This window comes from Pithys albifrons, chromosome 19, assembly GCF_047495875.1.
Source record: "Pithys albifrons albifrons isolate INPA30051 chromosome 19, PitAlb_v1, whole genome shotgun sequence".
Classification (NCBI taxonomy): Eukaryota; Metazoa; Chordata; class Aves; order Passeriformes; family Thamnophilidae; genus Pithys; species Pithys albifrons.
Genome location: NC_092476.1, coordinates 978742 through 997049, shown reverse-complemented (window position 1 = coordinate 997049; position 18308 = coordinate 978742). Strand labels below are relative to the sequence as shown.

At 44.6% G+C, this 18308-nt stretch overlaps 1 protein-coding gene across 1 annotated transcript in view; it reads left to right on the top strand.

Annotated features, from left to right (window-relative positions):
* Positions 1 to 18308, top strand: part of PITPNC1 (phosphatidylinositol transfer protein cytoplasmic 1) — a 74229-nt gene that overhangs the window by 25185 nt on the left and 30736 nt on the right. The window contains exons 2-4 of the mRNA XM_071573418.1: positions 9425 to 9573; positions 13394 to 13482; positions 13934 to 13941. Coding sequence (XP_071429519.1) covers positions 9425 to 9573; positions 13394 to 13482; positions 13934 to 13941 — 246 coding nt within the window. The remainder of the gene's footprint in view (positions 1 to 9424; positions 9574 to 13393; positions 13483 to 13933; positions 13942 to 18308) is intronic.

The window sequence follows — 18308 nt, the reverse complement described above, 5'->3', positions numbered from 1 at the left end:
TGATGGCTCTGGCCAAAGCCATGAGATGTGTGTCACACTGCACTGCCTTCTGCAGCAAACTTGGGCTCTCCTGCCCAGAGCTTTATTTGGCTGCAGTTTGGATTTTCCATAAGTCAGGAGCAGGAAAACAGATTTATGTCTCCCCTTGGTGTGCTTAGGACGTTTCGTAGAGACTCGTGCCTGTGGCAAAGGCTCGCAAAGGTGCAGCAGCAGTGACTCATTTCAGCGTGGGGGGACTGTCACACATTTCTGGAGTAGGTACTTAAATGGTGGATGTCTGTTCTAATGAACTAAACTGGAAAAATTTTATCTTCTTTTCATATTAGTTTTGAGATTTCAGTCTATCTTCAACATCGAGGAGTGGCCAGGAAAGTTCTGTCTCCGTTTCCTTCTTATGAAATTCAAGTCTTGCTCTCACGTGCTCCTTCTCATCAGATGACTTTGGATAATCTTAATATGTTCAATATCCCCCTGAGCTCTGGGTTAGGTGCAGAGATGCAGAGTGACCTCAGCTATTTACAGACTGCAATGTATATAACATTTGGAGATCACAAAAAAATTCTTTGCAGAGAGAGTGCTCAGGGATTGGAATGGGCTGCCCAGAGAGGGGGTGGATTCCCCATCCCTGGAGGTTTTTCAGCTGAGCTTGGCCGTGGCACTGAGTGCCATGATCTGGTAAAGGGACTGGAGTTGGCCCAAGGGTTGGACTGGATGATCTCAGAGGGCTTTTCCAACCCAATCCATTCTGTGATTCTGTGATTCTATGGATGTGGCACTGAGTGAGAATCCACCATGTCTTGATCCAACCCTACTGTGATCACCATGTCTTGATCCAACCATGTCTTGATCCAACCTCACTGTGATCACCAGCCCAGGGCACTCCGTGCCCTGGGCTGGTGATCACAGTGGGGTTGGATCAAGGGTTGGACTTGCTGATCTCAGAGGTCTTTTCCAACCCAATCCATTCTATGATTCTATTCTATGATTATTTTTATCTACAGGATGCAGGCATAAAATGTGCATTAAAAAAATTAAATTGAAGTCAGTTTTATTTTAGAAGATCAGAAAGGAGGATGAAGTTTTCGTAACAATCAAATGAAATATTCTGGACTGTGAATATGTTTTTCTTTCTTTTTAGGTAGCAAACAAAAGTTCACTTTCTTCTGAGTAAACTATCAGAAGGCAGATTGGATTTGTCATGTTCAGCTTGTAAATGCTAAGTACTAAATTCTGATGCTGTTTTATTCATTTTGGATTGTGCACACTAAGAGAGTTCTCCTGTTCTCATATTTATAAGCAGAATTATATTGCCCAAAATGCTTTGTAAGGAACTTGCTTGCCAAAAAATCTAATTGCAGAATTATTCCCTTCTGTGCTTCTGACGAAGTTTATGGAGTCCTTTGTAGTCTCTTTGGTGCTTTTAAACTCAACGTTTACAGGCAAATATTTTTTCTGAGAGTCCTGAATCCTCCGTAGTTGAAAGTTGATGGTGTTGGTGTGAGACAGATCCTTGTAAGTCATAAAAATGAGTAATTACTGAAGAAGAGTAATTAGAGAAAGGAAGCCTGAGGGGAAAGAAGTTCTACTTAAACATTAAGCAAATGCCATTAGCCATGCAAAAAGAGAAAATAATTCCTAAAAGCATGAATAGACACACACGTGTTTGGTCCATTTTGAGTTAAAGATAAACCAGCTGCCAGGCTGGTGAGTCTGGGAGGGCTCAGAGCGTGTGGCAGCTCAGAGGGTCCCACCTGAGTGCGTTCAACGGAGCTCAGTTAAAGGAAATAATTCCTTAAAACTCCTGCACTTCCCAGGAGTGAACCCTCCTCATGTTCCAGCCCAGTTTGCAGCCCAACCCTGGCCACCAAAACTGTGTGTGATGCACAAGGCACACAGGTCAGTGTCTGCTCTTTTCCCCCCAAATCCTGTTTATTTTAATGGAAAAATAGGGAAGAGCTTTTGCTGCAAGTGTCTCCATCCCCATCACTAGTCCATGGAGATGTTGCTGTTCCCTGTGCATGGAACACCTTCCTGTGTCCCCATCCCCTTGCAGGGCTCATGGGAGCTGCTGGGGAGAGTTGGTGAAGGAATCTGTGCTTTTCCATCCTGACTTTTCTTGGAATATCTGGAACAGAAATAATATTTTCCTGGAACATCAGGGAAAGAGTCTACGTTACTAAAACCCTTCAGTAACCTCTACAAAAAGGATGTTGTATTTTTACTTCACTTTACTGCATTCTGAGTTAAAATTTTAAGATATTTACTGAACAGCTGCTTGAACTTCAGCCTTGAAATGAGCTACAATCTCATGAATGAATCGTGGCTGACAAAAAAAAAAGCTTTTGTAGTGACTTAGGAAAGGTTTCAGTGGTATTTGATAGTTACCAAACCAACTGTGCACTGTAAGGCAGGGCCTGAAAGGCAATTAGGTGTAATTAAAGCTGATAATGAGAGACAGGCACTGATAACCAGGGCTGAGCAGAAGTGAGGAGTGTTAATAACAGACTGACTCTAAGTGGTCAAGAGACACAGGAGTCCCTTTTAGCTGCTCTTTGTGTGCATAGAGGACATTGGGGCAGCATCCTCATATCTGCATCCTTGGCAGCAAATACATGTGTAAATCTACATAATGGAACATCAGCACTCATGTGAAAAGCACATGGTGTAAGGGCTTGAAAAATGTAACCAGCTGACTCACTGTAAAATATTGTTTATAAAAACTGATTCTTAAAAATTGTATGAGCTTGTACACTCCAGATAAACAGCTGGCTTTGCTCAATGGCACAGCTGGGGCAGGAGCACAGAATGGCTACAGTTTGAACAGGACATGAGCTATGTTTGGCAAACCATTTGCATGAAAGTGGAACATTGGCAACTCAATTTTCATTTATTTTCATTTTGGTTTTCATTGTGCACTTATTAACCACAGATCTGGAGCTGGTGCCACTGATTTCAGTGTCACTCTTTTAGTTGTAAACCATCCTGTGCCAGGATACTGGGAATTGAGGGCAGGCCTTTTTTCTTTAGCTGGAAATACCAGAGCAGAGGACCTTGAACATCCAGTGTATTGTTGCTGAACTGTCATTCACGGCAATTTAGGCAGATAAAGTATCTAAAGGCTGTCATTTCTTCCTTGAAAAGGGAAACCAACATGAAAGCAGAAAGAATGGCACTTCCCAGCGTGCAAAAGTCAACTCTTCCTGCTGCCACCGTTTGTTTGTGAGGCTCCAAAAGCTCGTTCCCAGGAATCTGGGCAGCAGCAAAGGATACTGCTGATGCAATCAGCAGCTGTGCAGTGCTTTGTGACTCACAGATGCATGCAGGAATTAGTTGAAAGAAAAATTTCGGGCTCAACTCTAAACTCTGACTGGTCAGATTCTTTGTGTATTACTGAGGGAAGTGATATTTATACCACGAAATGACTCCTGTGATTTTCTGGGACCTCAAATCACAACAGTGCATCACACTTAATTCACATTTTGGGACCCAGATGTTTGGTGTTATTCCTTCTGTTGTTTCAGAGAGTTGATTGGTCTTTTGTGTGGATAAAACCAGATTTGCTTTGGAAGGCAGTAATTTGGGCAGCTGCCTGTGCCTCTGGAGCTGCTTGCTCAGGTTTGTGCCTCGGGGACAGCCTGTCAAATACCAGTTCGTGGGCACTTGGGGTGGTTCTGCCTCCCAAAGGGGAGGCAAAAAGGTGCAAAGGTGCCTGGTGTGCTCTGGACATCTTAGCTGAGAAACAAGGAGTCAGGTGGGGGTGTGTTGGTGTGGACTCCACACTGCAGCTTGGGCAGGCAGGTCCCTGGGGCTCAGGGATCCCTGCACAGCACCACTCTGGGCTGTAAGAACACCCCTCTGCTGCCTCCTCTGTTTGTTATTCCTGCTTTCCTTGCAGGATTTCCCAGGCAGCCAAACCCAGCAGTGCCCTTTTCACAGGACCCCAACCCACAGCGTAGTTATTTTACCAGGAAAATCACTGGTTTAGAAACACAAACCACTATTTCACCTGGTAAGTTCTGCTACATATGAGAGGCCTCCAGGTTCAAATTTACAGCGAGTTCATTTTCTTCCTGCATGTAAAAAACAAGGATTATTTCAGTGGCAAGAAGTTTTCTAACTCTGCAATGGTTGCCAGTCTGACTACTTTCCCTCCATGGCAGTGTCCTGCAGGAAATCCTTGTTTATCCAGAGATCCTCACCTCCATTTCTTGCAGAGTAGCAGCTCTGTGCACCAACTGAAGCAAAACCAAACCAAAGCCCCAACTCAAAAAGCAGCCAAGGAGGAGCCAATACCAACCCACCATGAGCCATCAAATACCTGCACATGGCACATTCCTCCATTCTTGTTCAAACCAAGCTAGGAATGTTAATAACAGGGAAAAGCAATCACCCTGTCAGAACCTGGGGCTTGTGTCAGGCAAAGGTTTTCTGGAATTGCTGTCATGAGCTGTGAGTCACCGTGTGCAGGAGTTTGGGCTCGGGGAGAGCAGCCTCGGGGCTCCATCAGGAGGGACTGGGGTTGCCCACACGGGAGGGCTCTGCTCCAGACATCCATGAGGAGGATTCAGGCATCACCCATCTCAGAGGGAAGGTGGAATGATGGCTAAGAGTGTTAGCATGAAGGATTTATGGTTCCTGAGTGAGATAAGAGAAACCCCTTCTGTGTAAGTAATTACCGTTTAGAATTTAAAAGAAATTACAGGTGTGTCTTGTGGTAACAGCTCTGAGCTGGAAACCACTGGATTGAGGCTGAATTCCCTCTTCTACCACAGACATATTTTCTAAGGTTGAGGTATTAATTTCTGTTTCAATTAATCAAATCTAAAGTAAGGATAATGCTTTCTTTGCCTATCTTTAATATCCAAGTGTAACCCTCTCATGTTTATAGCAGTGTGGGACCTGAAAACGGTGCCTTCAGCATCAAACCAAACCCAACAGGAAACCTCAGTGCCTCCTCCTAAACAAAGGCATTGACTCAAGCAAGGACATTCCCAAACAAGTTGTTCCAGAGGTAAAACATCTCTGGAAAACTGCTGGTCAGGGATTGCTCAGAGTGACAGGCTGTGCCCATTTGGACAGTAACTTACCTGGGGATCACAATCAAAAATTATTTTAGGTAAGGCTAAACATGGACAAGTGATGAATAATATCAATTCTTTTAGAAAAAAAATATTCTGAAGTTCTGGACATGTTCACTTGAAAATAAATGAGAAATGTATCAGTCAGTTTTAAGATTGTTCTTTATGAATGAGGCAGCATTCTATAAATCAGCATTCCATAATCCAATTGCTACTGTCTTGCCATAGTCAATGCCCTTGGATTCAGATAAACTGATGGTGAAGCTGATTCATTGTATTTCCTCGCTAGAAATAAATCTTTGCTAAATTGAGGTCAATGCCAAAACCACTCTGGCCATCACTGGAGACAGGACTGTGCCCTTTGGAGCTGCCTTTGTGCACCAGCACAGATCTGTTGCAGTTCTGCTCTTGCTGCTTTGCTGCTTTTTTTTCCCCTGTTCTACCTGAGCAGTTTTCTGCGAGCAGGAGTGGAAGCCCCTGGCATGTTTTAGCGTGAGTCACTGCCTGAGAAACGCTTCCCATTGTTGAAGTGCAGCCGAACAATCATCACCTTGAGTAGGTAGAAAAGACACTCCTGTGTCTCCTGCCCTTCAGCTCTGCCTACAGGGAGGGATCTCACTGCTGGCTTAGAACAAAAAATTGCATGAATTGAAAAGGCAGCCCCAGCCCCAGTGGTTTAGTCTCGTTATAGAAAAGCAAATGTAGATTAAAGGGTTCAACCATTCTTTTGAATATGAGAATTGAGGTGTAAGACAAAGCCAATGATGCATCTGTACATTTTCTGTGAGCGTTCAGATAAGAACTTCAAGGGATGGTATGAAAATTTCAGATAAGAGAGAGTTCTGGGCATAATTTCTCCTTGGAGAGAGTGTCATTTTTTACATTCCACACGAAGTTTGAAAGTCTGTGCTCTGAGACTTGTATTAGATCAAAACCTGAGCAATAGTCAGTCAGGCTGAAAAAAATCCAGACATGTTTGTGCAAAGATTTCTTGTGCAGCTTCTGCTGAGGGCAGTGGGACTCAACCAGTGAGAGATGGGTCAGGGGGACCCCTTCATTTCTTCTTTTTGTTGGTTTTTTCTTTCCCCTCCTGTCTGGAGGATAAAAATGCTTCTGATCTCCCAAGTTTAACAAAAATCAGATTGACCCTCATCATGCTGTTGCTGACATGAGCTTTGCTGTTTGTCTGACTGAACTCCCAACAGCAAACACCATCTGCCTGTTGGAGGAGAAGAGGAGTCACCTCTGAGACAATGTCTCACCCATCAGAGTTGGAAACACCAACTCTACTGCAGAACCTGCACAGCAACACCCCGAGGAACTTCTAATTCCACGTTCCTTTGTTTATTGAAGTTCATCCTCTGGTATTGAATAAATTCTCCCCCTATTAAACCAAAGAATTTTCAAACAAAGACCTTTTCTCCAGATCCAAGTTCAGGTCAGGTGTCACCACGTGGAACTTTACTGAATTCCTTGGAACAGTAGATGGTCTTGGAAAATTATCTTTCAGCTGAGAACGTGTGAATTCAGATGGTGGAAGAGCAACACAAATAACAGGGCACATCAGTTTGCCCTTGCAGGAATAATGAGTATCATTTGCTGCTGTAAAATGGTTCTTAAGTGCTGTTTCTCCACAGCATTGACAGGAGTTTTGAAAAACCTGTGACTTCTTATTCAGACATTCAAATTCCAGCCAGTTCTGAAAGACACATCTTTGCCTTTGGTTTGACTCATATAAATAGAAACATCCACTTTAAAACATGTTGCTTTATCTGAAATAATAGTTTTGAACTCTCTGATTTAGTAAAGCACTATTATTTTGGAAGTGAAAATTTTCCATTCTGCTCCAGAAGGATTTAAAAATATTATAAACCAGATGAAAACAAATGAATAGGACACAAAAGAGCTAAGTGAGCTCCTTTAAAGTACAGGAAAAGTGTGTTTTGCAGAGCACAGCTGCTTTCCAGCAGGGCTGCACAGCCAGTGCAGTGCCCGGGGAAGGGCCTGGAGTGGCTTGGGGTGGAAGGGACTGTCATGCTCCCCCTGTTCCAGCCCTGTGCCATGGCAGGGGTGCCACTCACCAGCCCAGGGTGCTCTGGGCTCTGGGGATGGGTGTTTCTCCTTGCCTGGTGGCAGATCCATAGGGCTGGGAAGCCATGGAGCTGCAGGATTGCTGCAGGAGAGCTGTCCAGCACCGGTGCTGGTGCCTTCTGTTCCCCTCAGCATCTTCCACGTGAGAGGCTGTGCTGAGCTGCCTCGGGTGCCTTCCTGGGTATGATTGGGATGGGTGTGACTTCGAGCCTCTTTGGAGAAGGGGAAACTTCCTCCCAGCCCTGACTTTCAGCCCCTGTAAAGCAGCTGCTCCCTGACAGCCCCGAGGCTGCTCTGCAGGGAGCAGCTCTGCTGACTTTGGTTTTCCCTCTTTGGGTCTGGTAATTTGCAGGCATTTGAGGGTGGTGAGGGCCATGAAAGAGCAGCCTCTGTTGGCAGAACATGTGGGGTTGTGGTGGGGATCTCTGGGTTGTGCTGGGGCAGCTAATGAAGGCTTTGGTACAGCCCCACTGTTGGATGTCAGCGTGGATGGACCTTCATCTTGATGTGTCTGAGCCAAAATGTGTATCTGAGGTGTTTGTATCTGACCAGGAAAGCTGAGAGCAAAATCCCAAAGGACCACATGGAAATAGGGAATTGATATGTGCAGTTATGAAACACTTCCTAGAGGTGTCCATGGCAACTGGAAGGCACAACTTTTGGGGTAACAGAATCCCAATAGAGATCTCAATCAAAATATTGACTTTCTGGCAAACTAATTCCTCTGCCTTCTCCTCACCCAACCTTCTCATATTCTACAGGATATAAATTACTGACCTTTTCCTTTCCATTGCAAGGTAAGGAAGATAATAGTTGATCAAATTGAGCAGTGGACCTCTATCCACAAACCCTGCCTTGCCTGTGCCCCAATGCACCCCTTTGTTGTTAGTGAGGAAGAGCAGGCAATTAGTTGTGGATGTAATTAAAAGGTGTATTGTGAGATCTGCAGCTCTTCAGAGCTTTGGAGATCAGGCCAAATATTCACAAATGATGAGACAGAAGATAAAAGGTACCCAGTAGAGACAGAAGTAGATAACTGGATTAGCAAGTAAAGCAATTTTAGGATTTAATGATCCTGCAGGATGCAAGTTCCAAATTTCTTACCTTCTTGTGGCCTTCCTGCTGCAGAGGAGTAAATTGGGGTTATGTGGAATTAGAGAACTTGTGTGGGACACCCTCCATCATCCTGTTCCTTACGGTTTTGTTTAGTAAGACTCTCCTGTTGCCAGTTGCTAATAAAGTCTGTGATGGTTTGGGTTTGTTTTTTTCAAGCTAATTGTTCTTTTGATTTAGGCTTTTATAGTTTGTGATAGGATTGCTGTTTATAATATGCAATAACCACAAGAATCTCAGAGAGGTCAGGCTGTCACTGTCTCTTGTTTACTTCTGCTGAGCTAGGACTTGGCAGCTGGTGTGGTAGCTCAGCCATTGCCTAAATTAACAGGTTTGTATCTGAAGGGATTGATGTGAATGAGGTTATTAACATGTACATGCCTAAAGAAATTGCTCTCCAAATGGAGAAAACTGGACAGGTCCAAAGACAGTTTGCTGTAAGAACCCTGGTGTCTTCAAGAAGGGGAAAGGACTTGAGAGTAAAATTTCAGACCAGAAAATGAAAGGGAAAGCACAATTTTACTCTAAAATCTTTGTAATGAAGGTTCAAGCATGTACTTTTTGTTGTATTTCTCTGGAGCAGAAAGCCCTGGTGTAGATGTGGGACATAGTGAGAAAAAATCAATTGCTGGTACAACAGTTTATTTTTCTGTGATAGCAAAGTTGGGCCAGTCCTCCTGGGGTTTGGCTTCCCAGGTTACTCGAGAGTCTGTAGAAAAAGGATCCCTGTTTTTCAGAGGGCTGAGAGTCTACATGGTCCTTTCCTTCCGAGCTGGTGCTCCTGGCTCTGTGGGCAGCAATTGTGACCCCCAACCTTTTTGCAGGGCTTCACTCCTGTGTCCCACAGGACCTTTGGAGTTCACCTGCTGGTTCAAGCCCTTTGCATGTCAGCCTGTGGGAGCACTGGATTAAATGTTTGTTGATTCTTATATACTTACAGTCTATAATAAAGCACTGGCCTAATTCTTTACATCTGTATGCACACATTGTGTCATTTTTCCCACAAGTGATGCCCTGGACTTAAGAAGATAATGGGAAGACCCCAAAAAATACTGTTTGCTTTTTTTTAAACCACCTTTTCTTTGCACTCAGCATTGTGTCCCTGCCTCAGACTAACCCCTGCTGTTGGTTTTGCCTTGCAGTACAGGATTGGGCAGCTGTACATGATCAGCAAGCACAGCCATGAGCAGAGTGACCGCGGGGAGGGTGTGGAGGTGGTGCAGAACGAGCCCTTCGAGGACCCCAACCACGGCAATGGGCAGCTGACAGAGAAACGGGTCTATCTCAACAGGCAAGTGCCACAGAGCTGTTTGGGCAGCGTGGGCTGTGACAAAGGGATGCAGGGAATGCCCCTTGCAGGCAGCAGCCTCCCTGTGTCAGTGTAACATGAACACCTTATGGCTCCTGATGGCCATGGGAAGGGTGGATACATCAGTGGCTTGAAAAAGAGGGATTATTGCTGTTTGTTCTGGAGGATCTTTCCCAAGAGAAGGAGTTATACCTTGAAGGGAAGGAGGTACTGAAAGTCAGAACTTTTGTTTTCTTTTACACTGAACTGTTTGTCATTTTGTTTTCCAAGATTGCCAGGGAAGGGGAGCCAAAAAACTAAAAGCCAAACCAAACAAACACCTCACCTCCCAAGAAAACCAAAACCAAACCTCATAATCATGTCCCAAAGCCAACGTTTTTGGTGATGAGATTTGCCTCAGCAAGTTAATTGACATTATGAGTGACCATAAGGCTGGTACAGTGGCAAACTCCTGGACCACAGGGCTGAAAGACACTGTGGAAAATATGTTTTTGGTGCCTCAAAGATCCATAATTTCTTTGATGTGTCTCTTCCTCCAGTGGGATGAGTCTGCTGAGCATTGATGCCTCCACACTGACAGGCCAGGGATATTTATATATAGATTTTTGTCCTATGAAATATATTGCTCAATCTGTTCCCATTTCTCCTCCTGCTGATCTAATTGAATATTGCTGCTTTTTTGAAGTTCTTCTTTTCCCCTGGGCCTGTTTCATTTTATTAAACTTCTGCTCTGCAGCCTTTTGGAGTGGGCATAGAAACACTCCAGCTATTGCTTCTACACTGCAGGTTCCTCCTGCACTGCAGCCCTGACACACCTGACCTTAACTCAGGCCAAACTGAATCACCAGTGATGCTGCACACACACACACACACACACACACACACAAAAAAAGTCTAATAATATATCTTGCCAACATTTAGTATTGTTGTGCTTGTAACTGTTCTCTCACAGCTTGGATGCAAGACTTGGGGAAAATCAATAAATGTGTTCCCACTGTAGAGCTCCCAGAAGCTCTGTGGGTTTTTTAGATGTTTCTGGCTATTTCTTTCCTGCATGTTAAAAAGAAATGAGGCTTTAAGCACACTCAGAATTGCCAGTTCAGGGTAACTCAGAACCCAGAAGACATGCAGGAACCATCCTTGGGAAGGGTGTGGTTCCTGGCAGAGCAGGCAAAGGGTCTTTTAGCCAAAGGTGGGTACACAGAGTGGCAGAGGAGCCCCAAGTGTCTCACTGAGCTGGATGGGAACCACGATCCTCCAGCACCAGATCTGCTCTTGGAATCTGGGTTGGTGTCCCAGTGCCACCAGGTGTTGCAGTGCTATTTGTGGAAGGATCAGCAGCTTTTCAGGCCCCTGTGGGTTTTGCTGGGAGGCCAAGATATCTCTGGAATATTTCACTCAGGGAGATGTGCTTCCTTTCAGGGTGTGCTGGAAGCTTCTCCCGTGCCTGCCTTCCTTGAGGAACAGGACTCCCTGCACAGTTCTCTCCCCCAGCTTTGCTTCTTCCAGGGCCAGTAAACTGGGAACTTTCTTCACTCTCTTTGAACTGGACTGATGTCTTGAAGAGATTTATGTATTTCAGTGACAATTTCTTGGAAACGTCTGTGCATTATTTGCATGGTCTTTTCTTACCTGCTGATACTTTTAATTCTTGCAGAGGGTCTTGTTGCTCACTGAGGGTTTCAGCTGCTCTGCCTTTAGGAAACACCTTGTCCCTTTGTGCTGAGAGACTGAACTTCATCTGGGGAGGGGAGAAATTAGAAAACCTACAAGATAATGTGATCCACAGATACCTGTGCTGCTGAAATAGAAATATTATCTTTCTTTCTCTGAGTGGCCCCTTGGAACAATTGATGTGTGTCAATGGCTGGGACTTACTGGCAATTCTGAGTGTAATGTATGTTTTGCTCATAAAATGATTTTTTTTCCCAAGATATGCTGTGCCAGTGGGGATAGGATAGGTAGACATGCTAAAAACAACAATAACCAGAAGTGCAAAATGAGCTGATGTATGTTTTCTGGTCAGGGTAACTTTAGTTATATTTAGAATTGTTTACTGCCTCTTCTCTCCTGCTGGAACAATGTTTCCAGAAGCTGAAAATCTGCATCCTCTGGTATTTATAATTGAGGCATCCGAGTAAAGTTTAGCAGGGGTAAGGGAGACAGTCATGAAAACACTGACAGAGGCTGACAAAATAAACAGATCTGATGCAGGGGAGTTTATTATGCAGGATGTAAAATGCTGCTTAAGAGTCTGTTCACAGGAAAGGTTTCTGTAAAGAAATGAACCTGGTTTTGAGCAATGTCACCAAAGAGCAAAACTCAATGCACGTGGCTTTCAATCTGTAGATAATGCACCAATGTCTGCATTTTGCCTCTGGACATGAAATATTCATGTGTAGCTACATCATATAACAAGGCCTAATGATCCAAACTGGATTTTCTTCCGAAATTTGCCAACATGGAAGGTTAATTTACTTTCTGCACACACTTATCTAAACACTTTCAAACATTTACTCTGGGAAGATGGGGGTTTGAAAGGCTCTGTTTCAGCTCAGTAAAGATTCACTCTTGGTCCAGGTGACCTTCTGGGCAGAGCAGCAGTTTGAGGTGAGTCCCCCAGGGACAGAGAGCAGCAGTTTGAGGTGAGTCCCCCAGGGACAGAGAGCAGCAGTTTGAGGTGAGTCCCCCAGGGACAGAGAGCAGCAGTTTGAGGTGAGTCCTTCAGGGACAGGGACATTGGTGGCTCCAAGCTCTGCCTGCCATCACAGCTGATGTCATGAAGAAAGGCTTGAAAGGTGGATTAGAGTGAAATGTTTCTTTGTTCATCAGTTTTTGGTACCCTCTGTGACCAGAGTGCTGGAAGGAGCCCTGGCAGAAGAATGCCCCCATTCTGCACAGCATTATTGCATTTATTTAACCAGCCTGTGTCCCTGTCTGGCATTTCTGGTTCTGCTGCTGTTGTCCCACCACACTGGTGAGTTCTGTTGACAGAAGAGCTCCCAGCTGTGACATCAGCTCTGTTAATTCCCTCCACTGCTGTTATTTACTTTTCCCACCAGCTGCCTCCCAGCCCCACGAGGCGTTGGGAGGGATTGGTTCATTCTAATAGCAGAGCTGCCTCCTCAGGAGCTGCTGGTGGTGCCAGGTGAGCTGAGCATGAGGGCTGGGAGCTGGCAGAGAATACGGGAGAAGGCAAAACAGCCTCCCAGAGGAAATGCTGTGTTTGGGGTTGAAGGGGCCTGAAGGGTGTGTGTCCTGGTGAGCCCAGAGTGCCTCCCTGTGGCTGTGGGCACAGTGCCACAGCCACACCTGGGGTGGGCTGAGTGCATTGGGGCAGGAATTGGGCAAGCTGCAGCCTCAGTTCAGTTAGGGATCATTGCAGTGCCCTTGGCTTCATGTGTGCCCTGGGGAGAGCTGAGACAGGGAGTGCAAACACCCCTGGCAGTGTGGCACTGCTGTGCCCAACACATCAACACACCCCTGACAGTGTGGCACTGCTGTGCCCCCAGCACACCCCTGGCAGTGTGGCACTGCTGTGTCCCCAGCACACCAACACACCCCTGGCAGTGTGGCAGTGCTGTGCCCCCAACACACCCCTGGCAGTGTGGCACTGCTGTGCCCCCAGCACACCAACACACCCCTGGCAGTGTGGCACTGCTGTGTCCCCAACACACCCCTGGCAGTGTGGCACTGCTGTGTCCCCAACACACCAACACACCCTGGCAGTTCCTGAGCCCCTTCTTTCTGCACCACTCCCAGTCCCAGCCCAGCCTAATTCTGTGTGTTCCTTCTCTTGCAGCAAACTGCCCAGCTGGGCTAGAGCAGTTGTGCCCAAAATATTCTATGTCACAGAGAAGGCCTGGAATTATTATCCTTACACGATCACAGGTAAGGATCAGAGCAGAAGGGATGAGGGAATTGTGCTGTGGGGATAGTTTGCTGTATTTTCAGAAGCTCCAAGTCACATACTGAGCAATAGAGACCAGGTTTCTTTAACAACTCCCAATGAACTGCATGTTTTTCCACCTTATATATACGGATAGCAGGAAATAAAGATGTTTTATTATGTCTATAAGGACAGGTAACAACTGGAGTGTTGTATCTGTGCAACTTCATCCTTGCAAAGGAAACATCAAGTGCTTGAGTTCTGTGTGACTTGTGGCCTTTATTGTCTCATAGACTTTAGTCAAATAAACTCAGCAAATTACCTGACAGAATTATTTGTATTATTAATGTGTGCTTGTTGTAAGGATCTTGCATCATTGTTTTATTTCACATTTCTTTTGTTTTTCTTTTCCCTCATCATTGTTTTCTTTACAAATGGACAATTGGAAATCAGAATACACAGTAAGTTTTTCTTCCTCTTTTTTATTTTAAAAGTAGAAAAAATGTGTAAAATAAAGGAGTAGAATCCAAAGTGATTCCTTTTTAATGTAACTAATCCATAATAAATTCAGTAGTGTAACTTTATTTTTATTATTTTTAAGGCATTTAAGGTGAAGTTTGAAGCGTTTCTATGGGAATCCTCTAAATTATTTACCTTATTTTTTATCACTCTGAAATAATTTGATAAGTTTTTAGTTACTGACTGTAACAAAGAGAAGCTTCTGTAAAACAGAGCAAGGCTTTTAAAGCTCCAGTTATTACATGGAGACATGAGAACAGATTTTATCTTATTTATTGTTTTATTAACTTATAAAGTGCTCATCTCTGGTATAATATCTGGGAAACTGTGCAATCTGTAGACAAAATTAAACATAATCTGGGCACAGTGCCCAGAAAAATCAGCTATTCCCTCTAGCAGAGCTAAGGCAAAATATAGCACATAAATCATGAGAAAAATTGTTTTAAATGTGGTGGCCTCGATAACATGCAGTGAGTTTTCAGCAGCTTTGGAAGATGAGGAGGAGCTGGGGAGGAAATTCCAGGTGAAGGGACCTTTTGGAAACTCCTGCTTTGATTTAGTTTGAACTTCTGACTGTGGATAAAATGTAATCCACTTGTTTCTCTTAACTCTGCAGTGCTCAAGATGCTTGTCCAGATTTTTTAAAAACTCCTGAAACAAAAGAGAGGAAAAAATATTTCAATGGGATAAATGTGAAAGAGACAAACTAAAAGTATTTAAAGGCTCAGATCTGAAAGGCTGAGACCAAGGGTTGAAACTGTGATGAGCAAGCTTGAAAATGCCAAGTACCAAACTGTGCTTTTCCATATCTATTGTGCATATTTATTGCATAGTCTGCTTTGTTTCATGTTTTAAATTAATTTGATTATCAAGTACCCCCAGTGGACAGGAGTGATGAGGGGCAGATTCTCTCCTATTTTTGCCAGAAGATGTCTTCAGTTCACATTAATTAAGGTTTGCCTTTGAGGCACATTTAGTTTTAGGCTAAGATAATATTTGCTGTGTTGCACTGATGTCTCTCCATTGTGTTTTTTTACTCAAAGTAAATTGGAATTTTTTTATGGGATTTTTTTTCTTTAACTTAAAGACTCAAGGGGGAATGGTGAAAGGGGTGGTAGGACAGAAATGCATGTCTGAATTTGAAATGCAGTACAGCATCAAAACTAAAGAGAATTCAGAGAGTGTGAATGAGCAGGTGAGCTCTGCCTGAGCCCAGGAAACCACCCCTGGAACACTTGGCAGTGAGGTCTGTGCAAGGGACACTGCAGGGATGTTCAGAGCAGCAGCAGAAACAATTGCAGGGTTGGAGGGACTGTAAAGGACAATTAAATTGGTCTCCAAATGCAGAAGGTGGGCAGAGCAGTCACCAAGTGACAGCAAAACTGCCTGGGGGAGCTGAATTACCCACCATGGGGCACAGAAACAGGGCCAGAAATACTGGGGGGATCAGGGAAATCCTGCAGGCAAAAACCCAGCCAGAAATACTGGGGGGATCAGGGAAATCCTGCAGGCAAAAATCCAGCCAGAAATACTGGGGGATTCAGGGAAATCCTGCAGGCAAAAATCCAGCCAGAAATACTGGGGGGATCAGGGAAATCCTGCAGGCAAAAATCCAGCCAGAAATACTGGGGGGATCAGGGAAATCCTGCAGGCAAAAATCCAGCCAGAAATACTGGGGGGATGAGGGAAATCCTGCAGGCAAAAACCCAGCCAGAAATACTGGGGGGGATCAGGGAAATCCTGCAGGCAAAAACCCAAAGTATGTTTGAATGCAGCTGATAGACTGAATTTATCTTTGTGGAAAGCAGAGACAGTTCCTCTGCCTCAAACTGTTGAATCTACAACAGAAATGTTAAATGTACCACTGGGAATAGCTCCTATCCTCGTCTGGAATATTTCTCTGCATTTTCATCTTCTGGAGTCATTAGAGAATTCTGACAGAAAGAAAAAGCCCACAGGCATTGCCCAAAATATGAAGGTAGCCTGGAAACCTCTTCTTAGAGATGGTGAAGTCCCTCCAAAGGGTCTGTGGGACATGGGGAGAGTTAAATTGAGCCTCATTTCAGGGAGAACTGATTCCAAAGGCAGGGCAATAGTTGGATAAATAAAGCATAATCTTATGGAGGGGAGTACACACTGCTCTGTGCTGTGGTCACACCTTACTCACCTTGGAAGTTCCACTCCAAACAGAGCAGGACTCAAAGGCTGTGCAGGTTACTGCAGTGCATGTCAGTGATTTGGAAGAGAGTGTGAACAACAGGCTGAACCTTGCTGATAGTCTTAAGGGGTTTGAGTTGTAAAATGTGAAGGCTGGTGAGAAGTTGCATTCAGTCTATTTCTCCTGTGAAATAATACAGAATTCATAAATATGACCCTCTTATACCTGAAATTAGGACACCTGAGAAAAGGTGCTCGTTGGGCACTGAAAATCATTTTCAGAATATTATTCTCTGCAAGGGCTGTATGGAGAGCCAAGAGGGATTGGAAGAGGAATGGAAACTACACTGCCATGGTGTTAGTCCTCAATAATCTGGGCCCTTCAGGATGGCACCTCCTTTAAGGATGGCACCTGGCGTTGGTTACACAGCAAAGCCCTGAGTCTGACAGCAAACAGCATCTCTGCTCCCAAGTACTGACAGCCACGTTAGGAGTGTGGAAAGCAAATGACACACTTGGGATGATGGGCTGGACAGGATATTGGACTAGTGAGGCCTTTGTGGTGTGTGGATGTGCAACAGTGACCTGTCAGGAGGGCACATGCACCTCCCTGAAGCTGCAACACAGAAAACTTCCCACCAGGAAGGTGACACATGACTGCTGTCCCAGGAAATGCTGGCTCAGAGCTGGACCTCACCCTTGAAAGGTTCCTGCTGACATTGAGAGGGAGGAGGAAGTCAAAAAAGTTCTTTGGAAGCTGAAGCCAAAGGAAGTCACGTGGATTTGGGGTACTATTTAGGGAGTAAGATATCCCTGTAAGGGGTTTGTGTGTTACTTCCCAGCTGTGTGTGAGAAAGTCTCTTCAGGTTAGTCAGGAGCTGCTTTGGTTTTGATCTTGTCATTAAAAACCTGGCGAGGTATCTTGCTAAAATACACATTAAATTTTTATCTCTATGTTCATTTAATATTGTGATGAGGGTGATGTAAGATCATAAGGCTGGGATAGTGTACTGAGGGTGCAGCACAAAGGGAGAGCCCTGTGGAAGTACCTGCAGTGGCTTCCATTCCATGAGTGACTCCAGGGCTTGGGTGTTGGCAGTGCCTCCTGCCCAGCTGCCCCTGCATTCCCAGGGCAGTGGGGCTGCCAGCTGCTGCCTTTGGAAACAATTCCTTTGCTAGTCGTGGGCTGGGCCTTTTCACTCGGAGGATGGAGCAGAGATTGCAGCCCTCACAACCCCTGTGTGCCAGCTTATCACAGCCTTTCAAGCATGTCTCTGGAGTGCAAGACATTTATGCTGCTCTGGGTGGACAAGAATGAGGGAACTTCCAGGAGGTTTTGTTATTTTTCTTTCTGAGGTTGTCCAGATAGATTAGAAATAATTAACTAGAAAGCAAACCCGTGCCTGTTGCAAACCAAACGAAAAAGAATTGTGTGGAACCAAGTTTCCTTGCCTGCACTGGGGTATTGTTAGAAAGTAAACAGCACAGAGCAAATATCCATTTGACCTGCTCAAGTAGCAGTGGAGATTCTGCACAAAAAAAGAGAGGAGCCTCAAGCAAACAAATAATCAGATCACGAATGTTTGGTGACTAAACCACGGCACAAAAACTTCACATGACCGAAGAACACTGAGAATGAGCCAAACAAAGTTCAGCTCTCCAGTTGGAGCACAAAGAGGGAGGAAAAACACAAAGAGAATTGAAGCAGACCCTTGTGAGTCTGAAGGAGCAGTTCAAGTGTTTACCAGGGAGCATTTCAAACAGATTTGCTGCCTGACCTGAACAGCTTCGGTGTTGGGAGCAACATTTCACTTCTGGGGCTGGAACTGAAAAACAGCTGGACAGGTTTTTTTGTGCATAATGGATGGCCAATTGTTAGTTTCACAATGATATAAAAGCCAAGTAGACATTGAAATGGCCTGGTTTCCTCTGTGTGAGGAGGAGGATTCCTTCAATATGCCAGTGTCCCAAATTAACTTAGGAATAGGATATAAATTCAGAATGTTCACGAAAAACAGTTACGGAACAGAAAGCAGGAGACAACAATTCCTTTGATGATTTATCACAATGACAATAATTCTTCTGCAGCAAATGACTGAGGGAGGTAAAATTATATCATCTGGTATGTGTCAAGGCCCCAGAGTGAGAGCTG